This window comes from Balaenoptera borealis (assembly GCF_965194805.1).
Source record: "Balaenoptera borealis genome assembly, chromosome: 16".
NCBI lineage: Eukaryota > Metazoa > Chordata > Mammalia > Artiodactyla > Balaenopteridae > Balaenoptera > Balaenoptera borealis.
Window position 1 is genome coordinate 23,159,625 of NC_138872.1, and position 27,159 is coordinate 23,186,783.

The 27,159-nt window shown below is 48.7% G+C and overlaps 1 protein-coding gene and 1 long non-coding RNA gene across 7 annotated transcripts; one reads left to right on the plus strand and one right to left on the minus strand.

Moving 5' to 3' along the window:
* The first annotated feature begins 147 nt into the window (after nucleotides 1-147).
* Nucleotides 148-11,311, plus strand: LOC309614141. The gene is made up of 2 exons (XR_014236040.1): nucleotides 148-5,643; nucleotides 6,275-11,311. It is a non-coding gene; the product is annotated as an uncharacterized lncRNA (long non-coding RNA).
* On the minus strand, nucleotides 10,035-27,090 carry TGIF2 (TGFB induced factor homeobox 2). Of its 6 annotated transcripts, none has more exons than XM_082362021.1 (3): nucleotides 26,966-27,090; nucleotides 23,048-23,273; nucleotides 10,035-12,814 (listed from the first exon to the last, which is right to left on the minus strand). In XM_082362021.1, the coding sequence occupies exons 2-3, from the start codon at nucleotides 23,237-23,239 to the stop codon at nucleotides 12,293-12,295; spliced, it is 714 nt and encodes a 237-aa protein (XP_082218147.1). In that variant the 5' UTR covers nucleotides 23,240-23,273; nucleotides 26,966-27,090; the 3' UTR covers nucleotides 10,035-12,292. The 6 variants fall into 6 exon arrangements, with proteins under 6 accessions (XP_082218147.1, XP_082218146.1, XP_082218145.1 ...); XM_082362020.1 differs by lacking the exon at nucleotides 26,966-27,090 and adding an exon at nucleotides 26,837-26,945; XM_082362019.1 differs by lacking the exon at nucleotides 26,966-27,090 and adding an exon at nucleotides 26,744-26,939.
* Between the last annotated feature and the right edge of the window lie 69 nt (nucleotides 27,091-27,159).

Here is a 27,159-nt window from a genome sequence, read left to right on the forward strand (position 1 = left end):
CCGTGCGTCCTCCCGCCGACGTGCCCACGCAGCCAATCGGTGGCCGCACAGTCGTCTACACGGAAGAGAGACCGTCTCTTCGGCGCAAGCGCTCTACGCGCGGGGAAGTGACGGCACGCTTCCGCCAGCCCCGCGGTAGAGTGAGAGGGAAGGGACAATATTGGTAGGGACGGCGACACGAGCGCTAGGAGGTGCTGCGGAGACTGAAGAACGGTGGCTGAGGCGAAAGCAGAGGTTGGGACAGGAGCGTCGTCCAATCCACCACAGCTTGTCCCGTCGAGCAGCGGGGCAGAACGCGGCGCTACCTTCCCCGAGGCGTCCTTTCGAGCCCAAACCTTGCTCCCCGGGAGCCCCAAGTTGCTCCTCAGGATTTAGCCCTTGCTCGTTTTCTCCCCTAACCCTGCAAGTCCCGTAGGACCTTGTTCACAGAGTAAACTCTTTCCTGTAATAACTTAGTCTTCTCGTGCCTAGCACCCTCTTTTGACAAATGTGAGCCCTGAGATCCAAAGAGGGGAAATGATTTTCTAAGGCTGTATAGCATGTTGGAACCAGCTGAGGACTCCTCGGGGGAGCAAAGTTGCGAGAGTACTTTATTGGCTGTCAGAAGATCTGGGTATTCATCTATCGTGTCCTCGCTATGCGCTTGGTTAGTGGTTCACAAAGTGTGTTTCTGGACCAGCAGCAGCTGCATCACCTGGGAACTTGATTAGAGAGTCAGATTCTGAGACCCCATCCCAGACATACTGGATCAGAAATTCTGTGGGCGGGGCCCATAATCAGCGTTTCAGTAAAGCGCTCCAGGTGGCGCCATGCGCACTGTGCTATGTAGCAAGACCCATCATCCTACGTGGTGGGTTTATATAGGCAAAGAAACTTGCTCAGAATCACTCGACGGCTACCTGGGTCTGTCTGACTTCAAAATCTGCACTCTGGGGAGTTCCCTGGCGGTCCAGTGGTTGGGGCCCCGCGCACTTTCACTGCTGTGGCCCCAGGTTCAATCCCTGGTCAGGGAACTAAGATCTTGCAAGCCGGGCAGCGAGGCCAAAAAAAAAAAAAAGAAAAAGAAAATCCGCCCTTTTTTTTTTTTTTTTTTTTAAATCCTCACTCTTAATCTTACACTTGAAGTCTTAAGGAATATCAATAAGGTCAGAACATCCTTTGCATACCTGTCAACATTCAGGTGTAGTTCTCCACCTTAGGTGAACAATGCCATCTCCTAGGAAACTTTTTCAGAATACCATAGCTGTTGTTTTCTACCACAACCCAATCCCAAGATCCTGTTTCAGCAGGTTGAGTGGGGCTGGACCCCAAAGATGATACACACTTCAACAGACAATACTTTGTCTGGACCTGGTGGGATAGGCATATACCTGGCATGGACGTACAACTTTAGTACTAACTTTCCCGTAGATCTTGTTCTTATCAGCCCTCGCTTCTCTGAACCAGTTTCCCTCCCATATGCAAAACTGTGGTAAAGCCTAACCAGCTCACTCCAGTTTGGATGTGCACCACTGATATAAAGCCTATTTTATAGGTGGCATGCAGTGCTGGAGACAGACAGATCATTCTATCATAGAATGTTGGAAAAATACCTAGCCTGGAGTCAACGACAGAAGAGGTAAGTTTTTAGTCTGCTGGGTCTGGTGGCAAAGGTTTGTAATGGGGAATTTGATCTGGGGGGTTAGGGAAGACTGAACTCTGAGGGAAGAATAGGAGTTAAGAAGAGGGAGAGGGAGGGGAAGGGAAGAGGGCATTCCAGGAGATGAAACCATGTCGGCTAATGGTGAGGTATAAAGCCACAAGTTGGGGAAGGACAAGGAGAATCATGCTGAATAATTTTTTTCCAGTGGTATAGAAAAATAATTGATGTACATCACTGTATAAGTTTAAGGTCTACAGCATGATGGTTTGACTTACATATATTGTGAAATGATTACCACAGTAGGATCAGCTAACCTCCATCTTCTCAGATAGATACAATAAAAAGAAAAGAAAGAAGAATATGAAAAAGGAAAAAAAAAATTCTCCTGTGCTGAGAACTCTTAGGATTTACTCTCCTAACTTTCCTATACATTGTATGGCAGAGTGTTAGCTATAGTCATCATGTTGTATGTTACATCCCTAGTACTTATTTATCTTATAACTGAAAGGTTGTATCTTTGGACCACCTTTCTCCACTTCCCTCTCCCCTCACCCTCTGCCTCTGATAACCACAAGTCTGATCACTTTTGCTATGAGTTTTTAAATTTTTATTATACTTTTCAAAGATTCCACATGTAAGTGAGGTCATACAGTATTTGGCTTTCTCTGTCTGACGTATTTCACTTAGCATAATGCCTTCAAGGTCCATCCATGATGTGGCAAATGGTAGGATGTTCTCTTTTTTATGGCTGAATAATATTCGTGTATGTGTGTATGTATGTATCTCACAACTTCTTTATCCATTCATCCATCGATGGACACTTAGGTTGTTTTCATGTCTTGGCCATTGTACATAATATTGCTATGAAAATGGGGGTGCAGATATCTTTTTGAGTTCGTGTTTTCATTTCCTTTGGGTATATTCTCAGAAGTGGAATTGCTGGATCGTATGGTAGTTCTATTTTTAATTTTTTAAGGATCCTCTACAGTGTTTTCCACAGTGACTGTACCAATTTACGATCCCACCAACAGTGCACAAGGATTCCCTTTTCTCCACAACCACGCCAGTATTTGTTATTTCTTGTCTGTTTGATGATGGCCATGAAGAATTTGTTTTTATCCCAAGCGTGGAGGAAGCCACAGAAAGGATTTCAGCAGGGAACACTTCACTTTTCAGGTTTACATCTTGACAAGATCACCCTGCCTGCTATTTGAAGGACTGGATCACAGTGGGAGACTAGTTTATAGATAAGATTTTTTTTTTTCTTTTTTTATTGGCTGCGTTGGGTCTTTGTTACTGCGCGCGGGCCTTCTCTAGTTGCGGCGAGGGGGGCGCTATCTTCGCCGTGGTGCGCGGGCTTATTGCAGTGGCGTCTCGTTGCGGAGCTCAGGCTCTAGGCGCGCGGGCCTCAGTAGTTGTGGCGCACGGGCTTCGTTGCTCTGCGGCATGTGGGATCTTCCCAGACCAGGGCTCGAACCCATGTCCCTTGCATTGGCAGGCAGATTCATAACCACTGTGCCACCAGGGAAGCCCCGGGAGACTGGTTTAAAGACTTAAAGTTACCCAGGTGAAATTTGGTGGGGACAGTGAAGATGGAGAAAATTGGAATAAAACATAATAAATAATAATAATAATAATAATTAATAATTATTAAATTGTAATAATTTTATCATTAAATAAATTTAAATAATAAATTTATTATTTAAATAATAATAAATTTATTGTTAATTATTAAACTTTTATTATTAAAATAATAAAAGTTAATTCCTTTTTAAAACTTAAAAAAAATTAAAAATTTTGCTATGAAATATACGTAACAAAATTTGCTATTTTTAAGTCTATAGTTCTGTGACACAGTGAAGTACATTTACTTTGTAGTGTGGCCATCACTACTATCCATTTTCAGAACACTTTCATCTTACAAAACTGAAACTTGGTGCCCATTAAACTGTTAACTCCCCATTCTCCCCTCCCCTCAGCACCTGGCAATTACCATTCTACTTTCTGTCTCTGAATTTGACTAAGTTCCTCATAAGACTGTAATCACAGTGTTGTCTTTTTCTAATTGGCTTATTTCACTTAGCACACCATCTTCAAGGTTCATCTATGTCATAGCATGTCAGAATTTCCTTCCTTTGTAAAGCTGAATAATAGCTTTGTTAAATGTCCACGGTATATACATTTTATTTATCCATTCATCTATTAAGGGACACTTGGGCTGCTTCCACCTTTTTGCTATTGTGAATAATGCTACAGTTAACAAGGGTGTACAAATATCTGTTCATGTCTCTGCTTTCAGTTCTTTTGGGTATATACCCAGAATGGAATTGCTGGATCATATGATAATACTGTTTTTAATTTTTTGAGGAATAGCCATACCATTTTCCATAGCAGTTTCACCATTTTACATTCCAACAGTGCACAAGAGTTCCAATTTCTCCACATTCTCATCAACACTTGTTTTCTGTTTTGTTTTTTTTTTTTTCTTTTAGCAGCCAACCTAATGCGTGTGAAGTGGTAACTCATTGTTTTTGATTTGCATTTCCCTAATGATTGGTGATGTTGAGCATCTTTTCACGTGCTTGCTGACCATTTGTATATCTCTTTTGGAGAAATGTCCATTCCAGACCTTTACCTGTTTTTGAGTCTAGTCTTTTGGTTTTTTGTTGTTGAGTTTTAGGAGTTCTGTATATATTCTAGATATGAATCCCTTATCATATATATAATTTGCAAATACCTTCTCTGTTCTGTGGGTTGCCTTTTTACTCTGTTGATAGTGTTCTTTAATATACAAAAGTTTTAAATTTTAATGAAGTGAAATTTGTCTAATTTTTTTGTTGTTTCCTGTGCCTTTGATACCACATTCAAGAAATCATTGTCAAGTCCAATGTCATCAAGTTTTTCCACGTTCTGAGTGTTTTATAGTTTTAGCTCTTATGTTTAGGTCTTTGATGCATTTTGAGTTAATTTTTTTATATGGTGTTAGGTAAGGGTCCACCTTTATTCTTTTAACATGTGGATATCCAGTTTTCCCAGCACCATTTGTTAAAGACTCTCCTTTCCCCATTGAATGGTTTTGGCACCATCATTTGACAATATATGCAAGGGTTTATTTCAGGGCTGTCTCTTTTATTCCATTGATCTGTTTGTCTGTCTTTATGCCAGTACCACTCTTTTGATTACTGTAGCTTTGTAGTAAGCTTTGAAATCAGGAAATGTGAGTCCTCCAACTTTGTTCTTATTTTTCAAGATTGTTTTGGTTATTGGGGATCCCTAGAGATTCCATATGAATTTTAGAATGAGTTTTTCTATTTCTGAAAAAAAAAAAAGTTATTGGGATTTTGATAGAGATTGCAGTGAGTCTGTAGATTGCTTTGGTAGTAATGATATCAAGTCTTCTAATCCATGAGCATGAGATGTTTTTCTATTTATTTGTACGTTCTTTAATTTCATTCAGTGATGTTTTGTAGTTTTCGACATATGTCTTTCACTTCCTTGGTTAATTCCTAAGTATTTTATTCTTTTCGATGCTATTGTAAATGGAATTGTTTTCTAATTTTCCTTTTCAGATTTTTCATTGCAGAAACAGAGTTGCTTTTTGCGTGCTGATTTTTGTATCCTGCAGCTTTGCTGAATCCGTTTGTTAGTTCAACAGTTTTTTGTGTGGAATCATTAGGGTTTTCTACATATCCGATCATATCTGCAAACAGAGTTAACTTTATTCCTCGGCCCCCCCCCCAAGTTAATTCTTTGTATGTCATATTGTATCATATTTTGAAGCTCTGCTCTTAACTCCAAGATTCAGTAAGTTTATGTTTACATGGGAGGAGAGGAGAGTGTCACAGAAAGTTGTATTTGGAAGGGTGCTTAGATCCTGCCCAAGGTCACACAGCAAAGTTAGACGTCCAACAGGCATCTGAAACCTCATCTGTGTCCCTCCTCTTAGCTTTCTAGGAGCAGACAAAGCCAAGCTGGCAGCCTGGAAAGCCCTTGCCGAGAAGGTATTCATGGGACTGAGACGTGTTCCCTTTCTCCTTTTACCCAAAGCTTTCCTTATCTTAGGAAGTGGGGAATTTGGCTGAAACCCAGCGCATCCATCTGGTTAAAATAAACGTCTTGGGTGGTCTAAGATGGAAAAGAACTTAATGAAGAGTCAGATTTGGAAGTGGGAGAGACAGATTTGGAAGTAGGAGAAATGTTGCCTTTGTGAGGTTGGGGCTTTTTAGCACCAGTTAAACGTATGATGTCCGTCTTGGGCCTGAGGGTGTCCCTTCCAGTTGAATGCCCCTATACCACTGCCAGCTGCCTGTAGCAGGGTTTGGAGGAAGGTGTGCTTTGAGGGGTAAGATTGTGGCCTCAGACAGAGATAGCTGGAATCACAGAAATCAGGAGCCATGTGGGGGAAAACCAAGGAGCTGTGGAAAGAGCACTGGTTGTGAAGTAGAGGTCTGAGTTTGTATGCTGGTCCTCTTCTTTTTGCCCACAAGAAATATTTTACTAGCATTATTGAGCCCTTACCAGGTCCCAGCTTTACTAAATGTTTTTCATACATTTGTCTCCAAAAGCTGGCTGGGCTCTTAGTCACTATACTGAACTCCTCTCCTTTAACAGTAGTCCCTCCTTTATCCACAGGGTACATGTTCCAAGACCCTCAGTGGATGCATGAAACCATGGATAGTACCAAATCCTATGTATACTATGTTTTTTCCTATGTGTACGTACCTATGATAAAGTTTAATTTATAAGTTAGGCCCAGTAAGAGAATATCTGAATCGCCAGCATCACTACTCGTGCATTTTGGGGCCATGATTAAGTAAAATAAGGGTTACTTGATCACAAGCACTGAAGTATAGCAACACTGGATCTGATAACAGAGCAGGCTCCTAAGTGACTAATAGGCAGGGTGGGGAGCACATACAGCATGGATAAGCGGGACAAAGGGATGATTCACGTTCCCGGCCCTGAGGGTGGGAGATTTCATTATGCTACTCAGAACAGCATGCAATTTAAAACTTATGAACTGTTTATTTCTGGAACTTTCCAGTTAATATTTTTGGACTGAGGTTGACCATGGGTAACTGAAACTGTGGAAAGTGAAAGGACTACTGTACCTTTACTTAAAATTTTTCTATAGTGAATGTTGACTACTTATGTAATTAAAATGACAACCTCAGGAAGGCTACACTTGACCTTCAGGACACTATAAACTCCTAGGAGCCGAGGGAAGTCAAATGGTCTTGGGGGACTACTTGGTGGTAGTCTTCCTCTCACCTTGTAACTTTGAAAGATGAGGTGCTGTCTTCCCAACCCAGCAGTTTCCTGGGGATAAGTCAGTGTCCTGATTATAAATGATCAGGTCTCTGGAGCAATAGCATGAGAATCTCCTGTGGCATCAGTGAACGGTGCAGATTCCTGGACTCTCTGGGGGTAAGGTCTGGGAATTTGCATTTTTGTAAGCTCTCCTGATGCATGAGAACTACTTCTCTGGTAATTAGTTCCAGTTCTCCCACTTAAAAGCTGTGTGGTATTGGGCAAGTGATTTTTTTAAAAAACATTTATTTATTTATTTATTTGGCTGCGCCGGGTCTTAGTTGCAGCACACGGGATCATCTTTGCAGCGTGCGGGATCTAGTTCCCTGACCAAGGATTGAACCCTCCCCGCCCCCTCCCCCAGCATTGGGAGCGCTGAGTCTTAACCACTGTGCCACCAGGGAAGTCCCTAGAGTGTAGTTTTAAAATCCAGGGACTTCCCTGGTGGTCCAGTGGATAAGACTCTGCGCTCCCAATGCAGGGGGCCTGGGTTCAATCCTGGTCGGGGAACTAGATCCCACATGCATGCTGCAACTAAGAAGTCCGCATGCCGCAACTAAAGATCCTGTGTGCCGCAACTAAGACCCAGCACAGCCTAAATAAATAAATAAATAAATAAATAAATAAATAATCCAGAGTCCTGAATCCCTAGGGATTTTTTTAAAAAAATAAATGAATGCCTTATTACAGAGTGTTGCTATATTTCTTTTTTTTTTAAATAAATAAATTTATTTATTTATTTATTTATTTTTGGCTGTGTTGGGTCTTCGTTGCTGGGCGCGGGCTTTCTCTAGTTGCGGTGAGCGGGTGCTACTCTTCATTGTGGTGCACAGGCTTCTCATTGTCGTGGCTTCTCTTGTTGCGGAGCATGGGCTCTAGGCACACAGGCTTCAGTAGCTGTGGCACGTGGGCTCAGTAGTTGTGGCTCACAGGCTCTAGAGCACAGGCTCAGTAGCTGTGGCACACGGGCTTAGTTGCTCCACAGCATGTGGGAGCTTCCCGGACCAGGGCTCGAACCCGTGTCCCCTGCATTGGCAGGCAGATTCTTAACCACTGTGCCACCAGGGAAGCCCTCCCTAGGGATTTTTATTCATGGGGCTGAGTTGGGGAAAAGTTTCCCAGTGGGGTCCGTGAGGCTGGGGGTCCATGGAGAAATCACCACTCTCAAAAACAGTGGAAAGGAAGAGGCCTTCCTTGACTGTCAGTCTAAAGGCATACCCCCCACACCCATCATTACCACTTTTACTTTTTTTCCTTTACTACTGGACACAGGGCCTAAGGTCACATTGATAACTAAGGACTTGAAACATCATCATGGCCCCCTTGTGAAGAATAGGGGCATAGACAGAGAGTCAGCCAACCCAACCACAGGTACTCAGACTAAGGAGCAGAAATGCCTTTAAAAAGCTATTTCCTAAATGAGAGTGTTACAGGACAGGCTGATGTCCTTATATAACATTCCTAGCTTCAGAGGAGAGGGGCCCTAGCCACACTGTCCCTGTCACCTTTCATTATCTAGAGTGCTTGCTCACTCCAAGGCTCATCAGTCTGAAGCTGGATACAGAAGATACTTTTATTTTCAGTTCTTTGAAAAGTATTTGTAAGAAGCCATCTCTTCTGAGGCAGCTGAACCATCCAAATCACTGCCCCTTTTAGAGGAATATTAGTACTCATTTTCCAGATGTAAAATGAGCGTCACTCTTATTTTGAAGAGCCCTTCCAGCATGTTCCTGTTCTGTCAAGCCCCAGGGCCAAGTGTCCAACTTGAGGGATACTGACGGAGGGAAGTGGGAAAACCAGGACCCCGGATGAATAGCTAAAGGAGCTGGGGCACTTTAATCTGGGAACTTGAGCAAGAAGGCTGCATCTCCAAATTCCTAAAGGAGAGTGACCTGTGGGAGAGATTCAATATCCTCCATCCAGGGTACTGGGGAGAAATCAGAAAGAAGCCGATTTGGTTCAATGGAGGAAACTTCTAGTGCTTAGCCCAAACCATGCTAGATAGCTGGATGCCAGTAGGCAGTGAACTGCCTATCACTAGTTTATATAAGAGAGGGGGACAGACCTCAGGGTGACCTTAAAACAAGACAGACTTGAATTCATATCCTAGTTCCACTTAGTACTGGCTGTGTAAGTTCAGGCAAGTAACTTAACAAATCCCCAGTTTCTTTACCTATGAGAAGAGTATCTCATTTTTAAAAAAAAATTATTTTTATTTTTGGCTGCATTGGGTCTTCGTTGCTGCACGTGGGCTTTCTGTAATTGCGGCGAGCTGGGGCTACTCTTCATTGCGGTGCACAGGCTTCTCATTGTGGTGGCTTCTCTCGTTGCAGAGCATGGGCTCTGGGCGCGCGGGCTTCAGTAGTTGTGGCACGCGGGCTCAGTAGTTGTGGCGCATGGGCTTAGTTGCTCTCCGGCCATGTGGGATCTTCCTGGACCAGGGCTCGAACCTGTGTCCCCTGCATTGGCAGGTGGATTCTTAAACCCTGTGCCACCAGGGAAGCCCTCTCATTTTTTTTTTTTTTTTTTGGTGAATGTTTGTGTGTACAAAAGTTAAGAGAGAATGTTTGGGCTGTAATTACAATGTACAGTCATGTCAACAGAAATGCTACCACAGGTAGCTTAAGCAAAAAGGGGAATTTACTAGCTTACATAATAGGGAAGTCCAGAGACGGTACTGGTTTCAGACATGTCTACAGTATCCATGTATCATCATCTCTGCTTCTTTCTGTGCTGGCTTCATACTGTAGTCATGCTCCTTCCTCCTTAGGAGAGGGGGGGACAAAGTTACCAGCTCACTAAGTTCCCTTACCACTTAGCAACCCCAAAGCTTGACTGCTGACGCAAGGGAAGACTGGTCCAGCTTGGGATACATATGCCTCTGCACACTGTGATGAAGAGGATGTGGAATACTCGTGAGGCCCAGGAAATAGGGACGCAGAGTACACAACACTTACAGGCAGCTACTAGAGGGAGGGTGAAAGAGGTAAGGCAGAGTAAGAACTCAGCAATTGTCCTGTCTCCAGGCTGGGCCCAGGATCATAGTGGATCAATCCTTCTGCTTTGAAAAACAAAACCAAAACCAAAAAACAAAAAAACTTTATTTGACAAAAGACAAAAACCAAAGTTATTTACAGTAGTTTTTTGCTCAAATAATCCAACGGGATAACTGTGCTTCCAGGGTTACCTCAGAACCGAACCAAGCAGAGGCTGCCCTGCCCCCAGCCTCCCCGTCTTGTACAAGGGGGGAGTGCCAACCAGAATTCAGCAGCATGGCTCCCTGACCCCTCACCACCCTCCACTGCTCAGTGCACTGTGGGAGGGAAAGTCCCACCCCAGCCCAACGCGCTTCCACAGTCCCCTGCTGCAAGTGTCCTGCAACAGTGACACCAGACCTGGGCTCAGAGACACGGGTGGGGTGCAAGAGGCCGGGCAAGCAGCAGCTTCAACTGATCTTGAAGCTGCCGTGATCATTCTTCCCCAGCTGGGCCTCAGGAGGGTGAGGGTCCCTGATCCCCCCCGGGGCATGGCAGGAGAGGGCACAGAGAGGGGAGGAGGCAGAAGAGAGCCTAGAAAACCTGCCCACTAAAAGAGAGCAAAGCCCCCTCTCTTAAATAACCAATCCCCACTCCCACAGCAATGGGTGGGCCAAGCCACTCAGAAGTTGGGGAGCCTCCCTGAAGTCTTCAGGGATCATCCGGAAAGCACAGAACACATGTTGCTGCCTTTCTCCCAGCCAAGCCCACCCAAGTCAGCCAATACCCAGGAACTCTCCCCCTGTGCCCAACATGGCAACTTCAGGAAACTACAGGTTGAGGATCCTGACCTGTCTTTTGGCCCAGTAACAATGTTATTCAGAACAAAAATATTTCAGCTAATAACCTAGGATTAGTGTTTCTTAGGATATACTAGAAAGGTGGGGTATATTGCTGTTGAATGCTATCAGCAATGAAACAGCAGAAAAAAAAAAAGCGGGGCGGGAGGAGAATAAGACTAACTGTGTGATCCGTTTCACTGTGAAGTTCAGGGCAGGGGCTTCTGCAACTCCAATTTAAAGAGAGGTGCAACAGAAAGACACTCACAGCGAACAGGCTTCGTGACCGATTCCCAGCCCCAGCCTCCTCCCGGGGCAGTTCCACAGGCAGCTGGGGGCACTATTCCATGTTTCCTCCAGGCACAGTTTCCGGCCACCATCATGGGAGAAGCTGCCCGTCTGGATCAGCTAAAAGGCCTTCCTGACCACTAGATGGCTCACTTCTCTCCAAGTAGGAGCAACAGGGAGCTTCTGACATTCTGGCCCCACTAAGCCAAGTTCCTAGAAGGAATTCAGAACTCAGGCTGCGGGGTGAAGCTTTCAAAGATAAAGAAGGGGAAAACATGAAAGAGAAAAAAACACCACCCCACTGCTCAGCCTAGCTTACCTCCCCCTCCCCTCCCCCACAATACAGTAAAAACAACCACCAACCAACCAGAAAAACACCTCTCTCTATCATCCTTCTCTGCTCTGCACCTAGAAGGTTTGGTCAGATTTCTGTTGGACCCTCTCTCTGGCTGTGGCTTTATCCCCTTCTCCCTTCTGTGCATGATGCAGAAAAGTCAAAGCCCATAAAAGTTTTTTCTGCCTTTTTTTTTTTTGGTAAACCAAACCAACAATAAAACAACCATTTGGAATTTTGCAGAGATTTAGCTGGTCCCCCAAATGAAAATACTCCTTCCTTGTAAAAACAATCACCAGTTGCAGTGGTGGATTATTCTCAGTTCATCAGACTCCATCAAGCAATGCACTCTCATTCCCCACACCTGGGCTAACTACTCCTGTTAATGCAAACCACAGCAAAGAGGGAAAAATAAACACAAAGTTTAGCAAAAACCTAAACATTCAACCGGAGTCGGTTCTGTTACATCTGCTGGGCTCCTCTTTTCTTCTGTTCACACTTATGAACCTGGAATGTCCACACTTAACAAAAAGAGGCCCTGTCAGGGGGCAACTGGGACCCAGCACAGGTGTGAGTGAACTTGGCAGGTTTCCGGTGCCCAGCCCAGGAAAGCAGGTGGGAACAAAGGGGCCCCGGGGATTCTCTGCAGCAGCAGCACCATGCCTGTCTCCAGTCTCTTGGTCTCATCACTGAGGAGGCCTGGAGAAACGGCAGAGTCAGCAGAGGAGAGGTCCCATCACAGTGCAGTGACACCAGCGGGCGTCTTCCTGCTGAAGACCTCTGGACAGAGGAGATGATCCCGATGTTTGGCAGTGATCCAAAGAAAACCCTCTGTAGGAAGGGGAACCAAAACGGAAACCCAGGACAGCTGGCTCGAGCCTCGAGCACCCCTGTTGGCAGATGCCTACTTGGGGTTTTCAGAGACGAAAGAAATGGGAGTGCGCAGCAATGGGGGTGACGGGTCCTGCTGCTTCTGGAGCTCCATCTCAGCTGCCCTCTGGAGCGCCACCTCCACCAGCAGCTGGAAGCTGCTGAAGTCCTCCTTGTCCTGCTCCGGGGGTGTGGGCGGTGGTGTGTTGAAGAGTCCACCCGTGGGGCTTCCAGCTTCAGCCCTGGTCAGCAGGGTGAGTGTGCTACCAGGGGTCACCAGGGGCTTGGGGGGCTCCAGCTCGCCTTGTGGGAAGGTGGCTGCCGGCTTGTCTCCCTGGCCTGAGTGGAGCGGCATGGAGCACACGGACAAGGAGAGCACATTGGTGGGGGCCGGCACAGACACAGCCAGCACCGAGGGGCTGCCGCCTCGGGGGAGGGCCACATCGGAGGCCTTGCCCCCGCGGCGGGAAATGGTGTACTGGTTGGGGTCTTTGCCGTCCTTCCGAAGCATGTCTGGGAGAAGCCGCCGCCGGGCGTTGATGAACCAGTTACAAATCTGGAATGAGAATGAGTGTGAGAGACTGTGATCAGTTTACTCTCTCAGAACCGGCTGCAAAGCACCTGCGTTCCTGGCCCCAGAAACACAGCAGCAAACGATTCAGGCACAATCGCAGCCCTCAGAGAGATTTATGTTGGGCAGAGAGAGTTAAAGAAGAAATCATGTAAATGAAAATAAACTGCAACTGTGATCCAGCCAATGAAGGGAAGGTACGTCGGTGCTGTTGGACACAGTAATGGGAAGACCCAATCCAGTCTTCGTGGACTCGGGGTAGTATTCTCTGAGGAAACGGCTTGCAAATTGAGATCTGAAGGGTAAGCAGTAGGTTAGGTGGGAGGCCAGAGGGGAGAAGAGCATTCGATTGAGAAGGATCAACACCTGAAAAGTGCCTATGAGGAGCTCAGAGAAGGAAGTCCTGTCTGGATGGAGCTCAGAGTGGTAACTAGAGGTTACCTCTCATGGTGGGGATTTGGTTCTTTACTCTAAGGACGATGGGGAGCCGCAGGAGGGTTTTAGGCAAAGGATGCTAAAAATGCTATGTGGAGAACCGAGTGGAAGCAGAGTGCAAGGTTAGTAGTTCAAGTTAGGTTAAGGGAGGTGATGAGAAGATGACAAACGTTTGATCTGTCTGGGAGACTGGAAATGACCTGGTGCCCAGTTGGATATGGGTGTGTGAGAGGAGAGGGGATGGAGCCAAGGGTCGTTCACTCCTAAGATTCTAGAATAGAGTCTTGCTGTATGCCAGGGAAAGAGCCACAAAGACACTAAGGGACTCTCAGGTAGAAGAAAAGTTACTGTTTCCAAGCAAAACCAAGGTCAGTGGTTGAATGTGCATTCAACCAACATCCTTAAATCCTTTTTTCCTACATGCTGCTGAGAAAGCTACCATTAACCGTGACCCCATTCCTGTCCAGCTGATTGTTTAGATCAATCCTCTTGGGCCTATGCCTGAGGCATGACATTTCTTACTGTTAAGTGGTCTGCTGCAAAACCAAGGCATATCTAGCACCCATCCTATATTTGTCTGGACCCTTTATAATAGCCTCCAGATTCACAGCTCTCCAATCCAGCCTCGTCACTGGTTGTCACTCACTTTCTAAAATGCAGTACTGTTACTCCTGTTCTAGAAAACTGCCATTTGTCTCCTACTGCCTATAGGAACAACTCCAGACTCTTGGGCCTGGGTGTTAAAAGCCTCCCCTGTTCGTAGCCTATCTTTCCAGCCCTTGTATTCTCCTTTTAAAAAAAAAAAAAAAAATTTATTTATTTTTGGCTGCGTTGGGTCTTCGTTGCTGCGCGTGGGCTTCTCATTGCAGTGGCTTCTCGTTGCGGAACATGGGCTCTAGGCGCGTGGGCTTCAGTACTTGCGGCGCGTGGGCTCAGTAGTTGTGGCTTGTGTGCTCTAAAGCACAGGCTCAGTAGTTGCGGAGCACAGGCTTAGTTGCTCCGCGGCATGTGGGATCTTCCCGGACCAGGGCTTGAACCCATGTCGCCCTGCACTGGCAGGCGGATTCTTAACCACTGTGCCACCAGGGAAGCCCCTGTATTCTTCTTCATGTGAAATTGCTCACCAGCCCTCACTGAGGCCCTGTGCTTTAAAAAACAAAAAACAAAACTCCATGCCTTTTGCACATCACATTCCTTCTTTCTGGAACACCCTCTTCTCTACCTGGAGAATGCCTACTATTCTAAGTCTTGGCTGATCTAAGATATTAGGGATTGGGCTGAGGCAGAGGAAATGGTTTCAAAACACATCTCTCCTCACCCACAGCTGCTGTAGGGCCTGGCAGTTTCTTTTCATACTTGAATGAATGACACCATGAGGGTAGATAACTGTTCAGGAAGAGTGTGAATAGTTTCTGCACACCCCAGAGGAGATGGCACCTAATCGTGGCATCATTACTGATCAGCTAAAAGATCAGCCACTTACACCCTCTTTCCTTTCATTTACTCCTAACAGCCTGGAGATGTGACAAGACCAATCCCGTAACAAGCTCACCTGGGCATTATTTTAAAAGTTATGGATTAGACTAGAAAACAGTTTCTTAGCTGCCTGGCTGGTGTAAGCTCATAAATACAAAACCAGTTTTTCCCTAAAGAGGCAAATACAACCCCTTATCATTTTTTCCATGTCCTTCTCCCTCTTGCCCTCCACTGAAGGAGCTGCCACAGGCGGAAAGTTGCCTAATCACTTTCTTGCTAACACAAAAGTAGCTGGAGAGAAGAAACAGAAACTGTGAGAGTGTGTTGGTGATGAGGCCTGTCTGTGGCATGGCATGCCTCCACACATCTCGGCATCTTTCTGGGAGCCTTTGTTGAGAAGCGTTTACCAATAGCTGCCGTTTACTCAGCACTGTACATCTATGCAATTTTCTTCCAACAGTTTTATCAGCCCTATGAGTTTGATCAGCTCCCATTTTACTGATGAACATATATAAAGCTGAGCCTGGAGAAGTCAGGCAGGATTCTACCTCTAGCCAAGGATCCCCAAGCCTGGACCTTTGGATCTGGAGGAACGAGAACCCCTACTCTCTGAATCTTTCTCTCAGGCTATCACAGGACCCCAGAGCCCAGCTTATTTTACTCACTAGAATGGTCAAGTTAGAACTTCTCACCTTCCTGTTGCTCTCCCTTTCAGGGCTTCGTGCTCACTCAAATAATATTTATTGATGCTTGCTATGTGCCAGGCCAGTTCTCGGTGCTGAGGATGCTTCTGTGAATTAAACAGATACGCACTCTGCCTTGTGGAGCTTATAGTCCATCTAGTTGTGGAGACTGGCAATGAACGAACATCACTACAGCAACAAGAAGTGCCAGGAAGGAAACAGACAGGAATAAAAAGGTAGTATATAAAGATAAGAGAGACCTCCGTAGATAAGGGGTCTGGGAAGGCTGAGACCTAACAGATAAGAAAGAGCCAGCCACACAGAAAGCTGAGGGAAGAGTGTTCTAGACAGAGGGAACAGCAAATGTCAAGGTCCTGAGGCAGGAAAGGGTTTGGTTTAAGGAACAGACAGAAGCAGGCAGGGCTGATCCCACGAGGCCAGAACACCATGGTTAACCACCAAAGGGGCCTAAACAGTGGCCTAAGCTAGTTTTCACACTGTACGTCCTTCTCCTGGTCCTGTCTTTTCTCTCCTCTTAGTTCATCAACAGAAACTTACAGAGCATGTAGCAGCTGCTGTAGGGGAAGAAATGACAGGAACCCCTCCCCCACACCTCTCCTGTGCTGAGATGCCAGGAACTGTGTGGGCTGCGGCAATGCCTAACATTCCTCTAATGGGTGACTGGATCAAAGGCCCCACTCTCCTCAGGGCTCCCATACCAGTTTCTACCCCTGCCTATCACCTTCCTTAGCTGACACCTGGGCAAGGCCTTGAGTACCACTACCCAGCCAAACGGATGGCCACCTATGATAAGAGCGGGCGCCTGGAGTTGGCATGGCTCCTTGCCCAGCAGCCTGCAGCTGTACCTGTTCCACAGGTGACCCAAGGAGAGCACCAGGCTCCAGGTCCTGTCAGGCTGGGAAAGCTCATGGGCAGGGCAGAGCCAGAGCCTTCCTGTGGCTTCTCTCCCTTTCCATTCCAGCCTGGAAGGACCCTGCCTCTGGGGTTCTCATTTACCCCGCTTTACCTCTCTGGTCCTCTCAGTACAACTGAGTGTGCGCGCGTGCGCACGCGCGCACACACACACACACACACACACACACACACACACACACGACAGCAGGCATCAGCTGACACTTTTTGAGCTGCTCACTCCAATCTTGGCTGGAGTTGCAGGGGAGCCCCAAGGGAGAAGTAAGACTGAACAGCTGAGTGGACGAAGGAACTAAGGATCTTTGACACAAGGTATCACGCCAACCATCTCACTTGCATTATGTTTAATTTGCATGAAAGCCTGGACGGTAGTAAGCAGTGTCCCCAAAGTACTACAGAGAGACCTGGAACTCAGAGATGAGAGAACCTGCCCAAAGTCACACAGCCTCCGAGTGCAGAGCTGGGATTCAAACTCAGGTCTCCTGCTGCTGTTCTCATTCTGGTCTGCTGTCTTACCAACAGAGGAACAAAATGGATAGCTGCAAGGCATCACCATAATCCTAAAAGCAGACTCTTGCTGAACACAAAACATATCAGGTGCTGTTCTGAACATTTCCCATCTAACTAACTCATTTAATCTTCAACAGCCTATGAGACAGGTTCTGTGATGATCTCCATTTTATTTGAACCACTGAAGAAACAGAGGCCCTGATCAGAGAGATTCAGTAACTTGCTCAAGGTCACAAGGGCAAAGGCTAGGATGTGATCCAGACAGCCTGATTCCAGGCAACTACCACTGTCAGGTGAAGATAAAAGACGGAGGAGAGGGCTTCCCTGGTGGCGCAGTGGTTAAGAATCTGTCTGCCAATGCAGGGGACACAGGTTCAAGCCCTGGTCTGGGAAGATCCCACATGCTGCGGAGCAACTAAGCCCGTGTGCCACAACTACTGAGCCTGCGAGCCACAACTACTGAAGCCTGCTTGCCTAGAGCCCGTGCTCTGCAACAAGAGAAGCCATTGCAGTGAGAAGCCCGTGAAGCCCGCTTGCCTAGAGCCCGTGCTCTGCAACGAGAAGCCATCGCAGTGAGAAGCCCGTGCACGGCAACGAAGAGTAGCCCCTGCTCTCCACCACTAGAGAAAGCCTGCACGCAGCAACGGAGACCCAACACAGCCAAAAATAAATATAAATAAAATAAATTAAAAAAAAAAAAAAGACAGAGGAGAGTCAGCCTGAGGCCTTTTCTCCTTGCTCAGATGCTTTCATCTCTCCATCCTGCAGCTGCCTCCTTGGCTACCTGCGCTACAGGAGACCACTACACCTCTCCAGCTCAGCCCAGGATGCAGGGGAAACGTGACCTGGGTCAAGAGGAGTAGGGACCAGTGCTTTTGTTGAGAGCAGTCTTGGGGAGGGGAGCCTGGCATTTACTAGCAGATGCGTGGGCACTTAGCCTCTAGCTGCACCTCCCATTTTGGCTTCTAATTCTGAGAACAGCAGAAAAACACCCCCCCCATGTGCTCACCCTGGTCCACAGAAAACTTGGCAGCCTACTTACTGTCTGTTTTGTCTTCTCATCCGATAGAAATGCACAGCTGAGGGCAGCCGGGCAAGGGCACAAGGCCCAAGTGCACCACCAGTGCCAGCTGTGATAATGGGCTCTGCGGATTTTCTGTAGCCCCTTCCAGCAGCCTGACCCACGCCTAAGTCAGGAAAAAAGCATGTGACTTGCCCCAATTCAAGGTCCTTGGGGAGGGGGTAGGAGAATGCCAAGGTGAATTCTGTGATTGATATGGCAAAACACAGGCTGGGTGCCTGAAAGCCTGTCTCTACCATAAAACAGGGCCCTATCTGAAAGGCTGCTGCCCTGTCAGTATTTTCTTTTTTTTAAATCAGTGGCTGAGATGAAGGACACGGGAGGAATCACTGTGGCAAATGGGAGTGGGAGGGGCACTAGGGAGCAGATAAAGGCCATGAGGACCAGAGCAGGGCTTTTGAAGGCGACACAAGTGCTTTAATTGTAATGTCTTTTCAACTGTGAAAGACAGAAGCAAAAGAGGGGAGAGAGTGAGGGCATGGAGAGACCTTTCCCAAACATCACGGTCCCTCAATCTGTGTTGTGACCACCTGTATGCAGGTGCTCCTAAAGGCTGCTGGCTGTATTAGAATAACCTTGAGGGTGATTTTAAAAAACTGCTACTTCTCATCTGCTTTATAGATGGGGGGCAGGGGAGAGGGATGGGTGGAATCAGGAATGTGTTTTTAAACAAGCTCCCCAGAGTCCTGCCACCCAAACTTAGGAACCAATGGTTTAACCCACTGGTTTAACTTGTCCTTGTGGGCCAAACCCTTTACTTAAGCAAAAAAGCTTACACAAAAGCTCAAAAAATATACAAATGAAAGGCCTTAAGGTGGGGAGACAGTGGTTACCAGGAGGAAGAATCGGGAGGCAGCTATCTTTGGAGCCAGAGTAAGGAGAGCAGCTTCGAGAGATAAAAGTTCACTGAGGGCAGGGCCAAGCCACCCCCTCACCACACAGCAGGCCACTACAGCTTCTGCACCAGGCTCCTTTCTTGCCCAGTACAAGTACCAGAGGGACTGCTGCCCCTCACCTCCCCAATCCTTCAAGTCTGTCAGGATTCCATTCATATACAGCTTCCGGAGAAGCCTTGCCTACCAGGGCAGCTCAGCTGACACACACGGGTAATTAAGTACACTGAATTCTCAGTCCTTTCAATGTCTTCCCTCCCCCAGGGGGGACAGTGCCGGTTCTACTGTTGTGTTCCCAGCACACAGCACTGGGTCTGGCACAGAGCACACCCCCAATCAATATTACACAGAGAAGGAATGGGCACGAACCCTCCCCGCCACGCTTACCTCCCCTGCCCAACTGGCAGCCCCTTAGAACAGAAACCACAGCAATAAAGTGGGCTTACAGGGTGTCACTGGGACCTGTGAAAATCCTTCACAAATGACTTTTTGGTTTTACCCTCCCAACTGCCTCGCCCAGGGCAAGTACCAGCTAACCAGTTAGTTAAATAACTCATTGACTTGCTAATGAGATTGCTCCTGGGCCGGTTAAAGGAGACAATCAAAAGGGAGGTCCCCAGGGAGAGAGAAAACAAACTTGGCAAAATGTTGATGCTTGCTGGAGCCAGGTGATTGGTGCCAGGGGTGCGTTATAATATTCTCTTACTTTTGCGGTTATCTGCAAACGTTCCTAATAAACAATGGAAATTTAAAAAATTAAATACAGGAAAAAGAGATGCCTCCAGGGACTGACTTAAACCAGCTTTTCCAGATTGAGGAGCCACTACGTTTCCTTTATTTCTGAGGTCCTGCCTATTGACATTTCCAACACTTTTTTTTTTTTAATTTTGGGCCCGCCGCTTGGCTTGCGGGATCTTAGTTCCACGACCAGGGATTGAACCCAGGGCCCTCGGCGGTGAAAGCTCAGGGTCCTAACCACTGGACCACCAGGGAATTCCCTCTAGCACTTTTACCTTCATTTTGTCACTTCAACAATTATTTACTGAGCACCTACCAGATACCTGGCATTGAGCTAACACTGAGGATGTAGTGATAAATAAGTCTAGGCCTCTGGAGTTTAGTGTGTTCTAAAAAGCCATCAGTCAAGTCCAAATGCTGACCCAGTCCCGGTGCTGTGGGAACACAGAGCTCCTCTAGGGGTCAGGAGTCTCCCTAGTCAGGGGTGGGAGCAAAGTGGTGTGGGGTATCTATCAGTGTGGCAGGAATATGGGGGGCCAGGGATGAGGCCCGCTACACAGATTGGGAAAGATGATGTCGTCAATAGGTTGGCAGGAGCCACTGAAGGGTTTTAAGTAGGGGAGTGACACGTGATCAGACGATGATAGGTTGGACTAGGGTAGGAAAGAAGCTATATTCCGGAAATATTTAAGGGGTAAACGTGTAGGAATTGGTGAGACCAAAGGAGCTGAGAAAGGGCTATCAAGGGGAAGCCCTTAGAAAGGGAAGGACCCAGCTTGGAGAAGTTACCTGTTATCAGTCAGGAAATCTGGGGTGCCTGTGAGACCTTCAAGCACGAATGTATGGCTGGCGCTGCTTGGGACTCATGGTACAGTTTCCATCAAGGAGTACTAGATGGCCCCCACTGCTCCTTTTTTTTTTGGCCACACTGCGTAGCAGGTGGGATCTTAGTTCCCTGACCAGACCAGGGATCAAACCCATGCGGAGTCTTAACCACTGGACCACCAGGGAAGTCCCCCCACTGCTCCTTAACTCTCAGCATGCCTCTAGAACAGGGTGGCCACCCGTGGAACCCCTCCCACCAGGGGATGCCAGGATCCAGCTGGCCCTTCCTCAGAAGTCTCCAGCAGCTAATCCTGAAATGGATTAGCTGTAGCCCCAGACCTACATTTCTGTAAGTGGGATCTGGGGATATGCCGTCCTAGGGGCCCACTAGTTCCCCACAAGAATGTTTTGGTTTTGTGTTTCCAATTTGATCACAAGTAGGAGTGCCGTGGCCTCTGGCAACCCAGGTTTGCTCAACTCCGGAGCCAGTGCCTCTGTCGTACTACACATCGTAGTGCAGTCAACAAAACACCATCCACCGTTTGTTATTAATGCAGTTAGATGGAATCTCATTCGTTTTACATCTATTTACTTTGGAAAACTGTTTGGTTATTTCACAGTTGTGTATAAGAACAAAAGCAAGAGGTTTTTTTACCCAGTTTTATGTTTGTACATGCTTAAGTGACGTGATAAAAATTATTCAAGTCTACATTGTGAGGGAAGCAAGTCCGTGAAAAAGATTTTCTTTAAGAGGAGTCAGTACATTATTCAGACTTGAGAAACAGTGTTCCTGATAAAAGGCAATTTCAATACAGTGTGGAAGTGGTTTGGTCGCACAGGTTAAGAGGCACACTGGAATATACAGCTGGGGGAATCAGAGAATGCTTTCATGAGAAAATGCTTAAACAGAGTGAGCCAGGCTCAGAGAGGTCAAAAAACCAAGGGAGAAGGCCCGGAGGCCTGGGGGTTCAGGGGCCCCAGAGACAGGAAGAACTAGGCTGCAGGCAGGAAGACTAACAAAGAGGCTATCTAGGTAATCCTGGCTCTTAGGCACCAAGACTTTGGCCTGTGCTCTTCTGCATCCTGTGAGTTCAAGTCCACCTCTTCTGGGAGGCCTTCTGAGGCTCCAGCCCTGCTCAGAAGCCCTGCCCTGAGTCTCTGCTGCCATCTGCCCCAGCGGTGATCACTTTTTGCAAACATCAGTGGCCAGGTCTTCCCCTGCTTTCCCATCCCAGACTAGACACTCCCTAGGGTAGGAATGTGTCTGGATCCTCTCTGGGATCCCAACCCTGCCCCGCATAGAGCTGGGCATAGTGCAGCGCTTGTCGGTAAACTTGTGAGGTTCTAGGAACTGCTAGGCGAGACCTATGACCTAGGAGAGATGAGGATGAAAGGGAGAGAAGAAGTGCCCACCCTGTGCCAAACACCTCACAGTGGGCCTTGAATTCTTCTCAGTCCCGCCCCCCAACCCTTACGTGCTAGGAAAGTGCTACTATCAGCCCCCTTTTTCAGGTGAGGAAACACGAAGCTCAGAGAGGAGGCAGTGACTTGGCCAAAGTCCAGGCTTTCTCTTGTGGAGAAGATGGGATCCGAGTCAGGGTCAGTAGCTCTAGAGCCTTTCTCACAGACAGACTCCGATCAGCCACTGCCCAGCGAGTATAAAGTCAGGTGACAGGATTTCTGAGGGCCGAATACTCACCATGAGGCTTCATGGAAGAGGGACGCAGCTGGAAGAGGTTGGGGGTTCGGAGCAGGGTAAGGGAAAGAGAGACGGCGCCAGGGATCGGAGTAGTGGGCCAGGAAAGAACAGAGGTGGAAGGGGAGGCAGCAGGGGGTGGGGTGGGAGGCGTGGGGCGCCAGCGGGGCAGAGGGTGGGCCTTTGGTAGGCTGGGGGCCTGTTCTGTGTCTCCCAGGCAGGTGAGCGCCCAACTGGAGGCAAGGCAGCGGTAGTCCTGGGGGTCTCACCTCAGCACCAGGAAAACAGAACAAAAACACCTGTAGGTCAGCAACTGGGGCCATTCAAAGGGGGTAATACCTCTCACTCTGACCAGAAGTGGATAACATGACCTTCTGAGCGTGTTCACATTCGTGGTTCACAGAGCACTTTCACATCCAGTTCTGAATCTATTCCTCCCAACGGTTCAGTCAGGCAGTCTAATCCCACTTTATAGATGGGAAATCAAGATGTGGTTTACAACTCCTGCGTGGCAGAATGGGGTTTTGACCCCAGAACCTCTGACTTCTGCCCTTTCCTTAACCGTGATTCCAACTCATTTTTAACCACTGTGCAGATCACCAGCTGCCCCGTGAAACCAAACTGCCATCCAAGTACCAATCTGGGGCTAAAGGCCAAATCCCAGACACTCAATGCCTTCTCACCCTCTCCCAGTTCCAGTGTTAATGACGACACCTAGACATTAATAACAATTCCTTGCCTCTTCATAACTCTCCAAAATCTAAATCTAGCTGCAATGACTTCATGCAATTGTCTTCCCTTGAGGCAGAGAGGGTGGGTATTCTCATCTAACCTACGAAGAAACTGAGGCCCAGAGAGGGGAAGTGACCAGCCCAAGGCCACACAGTTGAGTCAGTGACAGGGCTGGGACAGGACCAGAATCCAGGTCTCCTGCTACCCTCTCCTTACCTGCAGCACCGACAGGTTGGTCTGTCCAGAAAGGCTCAGCTTCTCCTGCTCTGAGGGGTAGGCATTGTAGCGGTGCAGGTACAGCCAGTCCCGCAGGATCTTCACCGACTCCTTGGGCAGGTTCCCTCTGCGCTTCCTCTTGCCTGCCAGGGAGAGGAGGCCTTCATCCTCACCCAGGTCACTGTCTGACATGGTGTCTAGGGGCTACGCTGGACCTCAGGCAAGCCTAAAACAGGTGACAAAGGGGAGGAGGACATTATTACCATGCTGTGCCTCTGACCCTTTTCCTAGCCTTCCAGCACATCATTACTAAAGCCTAGGACACCAGAAACGGGGTAATCGAAATTCAAAGTCTCAGGCCATACCAAACCCTGGGCAAGGTAGAAGGAAGGGTCCAAAATGCCTCTATTTCATCAGGCCGGTAGATAACTACTGAAATAAATGGCAGATCATTAATAAGCAGAACCAGACTAGAAGTAATTACAGCTACCACTGAGGCCTGTTTCCCATGCTCTGTACTGAGCATTTCACCTTTATTATCTCATTCAGTCCTCACAAATGCCCTTGTAAGGGAGACACTAATATCATCATCATTTTACAGATGAGAAAAACCAAGGCCCAGAGAGATTCAGAAAGTCACCCAAGATACTCTGGCTGTTAAACAGTTACCATGTGACCCAGTAATTTCACTCCTAAGGTAGCTAAGCTATGAAGAGAAATGAAAACCCACGTCCACACAAAACCTTGTACAAAAATGTTTATAGTAACATTATTCATAATAGTCAAAGGTGGAAGCAACCCAAGTGTCCTCCAGCAGATGAATGGTTAAACAAAATGTGGCCTATCCATAATACTGTAGAATATTATTCAGCCATAAAAAGGAAGTTCTGATCCATGCTACAATATGGATGAACCTTGCAACTATTATGCTAAGTGAAAGAAGCAAGTCACAAAAAACACATACTATATGATTCCGTTTTTATGAAATGTCCAGAATGGGCTGGAGGGGATAGAAGAGTGATAACTAAAGGGTATGAAGTTTCTTTTCTAGGTGATAAAAATGTTCTAAAATTGATTGTGGTGATGGTTGCATAATTGTGAATATACTAAAAAAAACACTGGTTTGCTTTAAAAGAGTAAGTTGTATGGTATGTGAATTATATCTCAATAAAGCTGTTATATAAAAAAAAAAAATCTCACCTCCAGGATATGGTATGGAAGTAGGGTTTAGACCCAGAGAGCTTGCCCCGTCCTCCACCCCCATCCCATCTTGCTTCCAGGGTCTCCCAGGACCCAGTGAGGAGTCTGGAAACCCTATCAATCTCCACAGTCCTACAGCAATCCATGTAATATTTACTGTGTACCTACTGTGTATACCCTGCAGAGATGCTGAGTTATCCCTACTGGTTATCTCTCATTCTCCTTTGTCATCTAGCCCCTGGCCTGGTCCCAGAATCAGTGCCTCAAAAATCCAGATAAATAAGCAAGGCTGGGCTCTAGTTCCTCCAACTTGGCCGTGTGACCTTGGGCAAGCATCCTTCCCTCTCTGGGCTTGAGCCTCCTCTTCATCTGTTAATTGAAGGAAGGTGTTTCCCTAGACAATCCAACTCAGTTGTTTATCCCCCTGACAAACTTCTTGTTCGAACACGCAAAAGAGATATACATTTTAAAACCAAAAGTTCCAGGACAAGCTGATGCCAGAATCTCAAGGCCCCTCCCTCCTCAGCCTTTTAACAGCTCCCTAGCAGGCTGGGCCAACAGACTCTGGCATCTCCCAGGTTTTGTTTCCTCGACTTGGGCCTGAGCCCAGATATCCGGGCTGGCTAGGCCAGGCTTTCGAGGGAAGGGTCTACCCTCCCAGCCGGGCCACCTGGAGGTGAGACAGGCATTGGTTAGAGGTGCCACTCCTAAGAGAGCAGCAACTGCGGGCTGCTTTCTGAGGTCAGGTTTCTGAGGTTTAGCTGGCCAGGGCAGTTGGGATCTGAGCTCAGGCAGGGATGCAGCCCTGGCAGGCTGTAAGAAGTTTACTCAAGGTTATCTGTACAGATTCCACCCTGGCTGCCACTCAAGTCCCAGTCTGCAGGGTTCCAGTGGGTGGCGTATGGAGGTGACCCCCTCAGTCTACACAGACCTCTCTACCGCAGTGTCCTGCACCCCAGCCATGATATTCACCGACAAATACAGCAGACACAGTTTACAAATCCCAATCCAGGAGGCTTCCCACACACACACCCCACGCTCCCACCCAGCCTCACGCCAGGCAACTCTCTAAGAGCACTCAGATAACTGGCACCAACCCATCGCTCAGCCCCTGGAACCCCCAGGACTTTCACCGACAAATACAGCAGACACACAGTTTACAAATCCCACGTCTAGCACGAACAACTGGTACCACGCAACCAATTCCTGGATATACGCCCACCCACGATCTCTCAGACTGGGACAACTCCCGACGACATCATACTAAGGGTCAGTTCTTACCCTAACTGGCCTGTGGTAGCACCCTCTCGACATAACACCCAGGGCACCCTCCTACACACTCCACGACGCTGACCTGCAACCACTCCCGCGCCAACTTTCTGACAACTTCCCCAGCTCGGCCCGACACTCCCCCGGGCCGAGCACTCACGCTGCATTCCCAGCAGTTCACACAAAGCGCGCAGCCTCCCCCGCGGCCCAGACCCGAGTCGGAGCACATGGCTCCCGGGGCGGTGGGCAATCGGCCTGCGCTCGGGGCGCCTGCACCCCTCAGCCCCCCACCCCGCGTCAGACTCGGCGCTTCTGTTCCCCCGCGGGCCTGCAATCCGGGTGGGGCGGGGGCTCTGGAAGAAAGAAAACTCACGTGTCTGTCCCGGGGCAGGAAAAAGTTTGGTTCCCACCCCCTTACCCCGCCGCTCAGCGCTCCTGACTCTTCGGGGCGCGGGGCTGGCCGAGCCTGCGCGCTCGGCTTTGTGCTCCGAACTCGGCCCGGAGGGGGAGGGGAGGGGGCTGGGCTCCCACCTCCGCACCGCCCCCCCCAATCCTGCGCCCAGACTCCATGTTGGCCGCCCCCTGCCCCGGAGACTGCGCGCTTCGCCCGCGGGAGGCTCGGCTCAGGCTCGGCCTGCCCGAGGGACCCGGCGCACACAAACTTTCTTCGGGTCGCCGGCCCCACGCGCCCCGCTTCCTTGGCCCGCCTGGGAGTGACAGATGCCTCCGAGACAGACTTTCCTTTGTTCCAAAGGAAAAGGGAACTCGCGCGGGCTCCCCGGCCCCCCCCAGCTCCGAGACCTTCCGGCTGCCCCCACCCGCAGCTGTCACTCTCGGGGGGCCCCTCCCCGGCTCGGCCGCGGCGGGGGGTAGGGGGGCTACCGGCGGTTAGCAACGTGCACTTTTGAAACCAAACAAACCCGCCCCCCGCGCGCTCACCCCGGCCCAGGGCAGGGGCGGCCCTCTACCGGGGTGGGCTCCTAGGGAGTTGGGTCCCCCAAAAGGGACGCGAGCGAACTTTCTCCGGGGGGTTGGAACAGCCCCCCCCCTACCGGTCCCAGTCAGCACACCGCAGTCGGGACTCAGAAACACACCCGAGGTCACCCATCCACAATCGCACGCGCTTAGACGACGCCCCCTCCCCCGCCCGACCGAGAAAAAGAAACTTTCCAAGTTGTCCGCGCGCCCCCCGCCCCCATCTGCCCCCCTCCTGCGCCCCGCACTGACTTTTCCCAGCAGCTTTTCCGTCCACGCGGCCTAGGGGTCGGTCCCGGGCGTCCCGGCAGGGGGCGGGAGGCGCCGGGGGAGCGCGCCGCGTACCTGCCGGGCCTGACACTCGGCCTGACAGCTCGCGGCTGGAAAGCACCTCGCGGCCTGACGTCAGATCCCCTCTCCTCCCCTCCGCTCTCTCCTCGCCCTCCCCCACCCGCCCGGAGGGAGAAAACAAACTTTGTGAGGAGCGCGGCGAGCGACGCCCACCCCCCGCGGGGCGGGCCAGCGGCTGGGGGCTTCGCCCCGCCCACCGCGCCCGGAGGGGGCGGAGCCGGGAGGGCACCTTCTTCCTGCGCCCACCCCCACCCTCAGGAATGCCACATGGCCTCCGAAGAGGAGTGGTGGGAACCCGGATCGGGATAGTGCGCTTG

What these genes read in the sequence shown, in the direction of transcription:
- TGIF2 (XM_082362021.1), bottom strand. Translation starts at nt 23,239, where the DNA reads ATGTCAGACAGTGACCTGGGTGAGGATGAAGGCCTCCTCTCCCTGGCA. An exon ending in CCAACCTGTCGGTGCTGCAG is followed by an intron (nt 12,815 to 23,047) that starts GTAAGGAGAGGG and finishes TTCTCATTCCAG; the next exon opens with ATTTGTAACTGGTTCATCAA.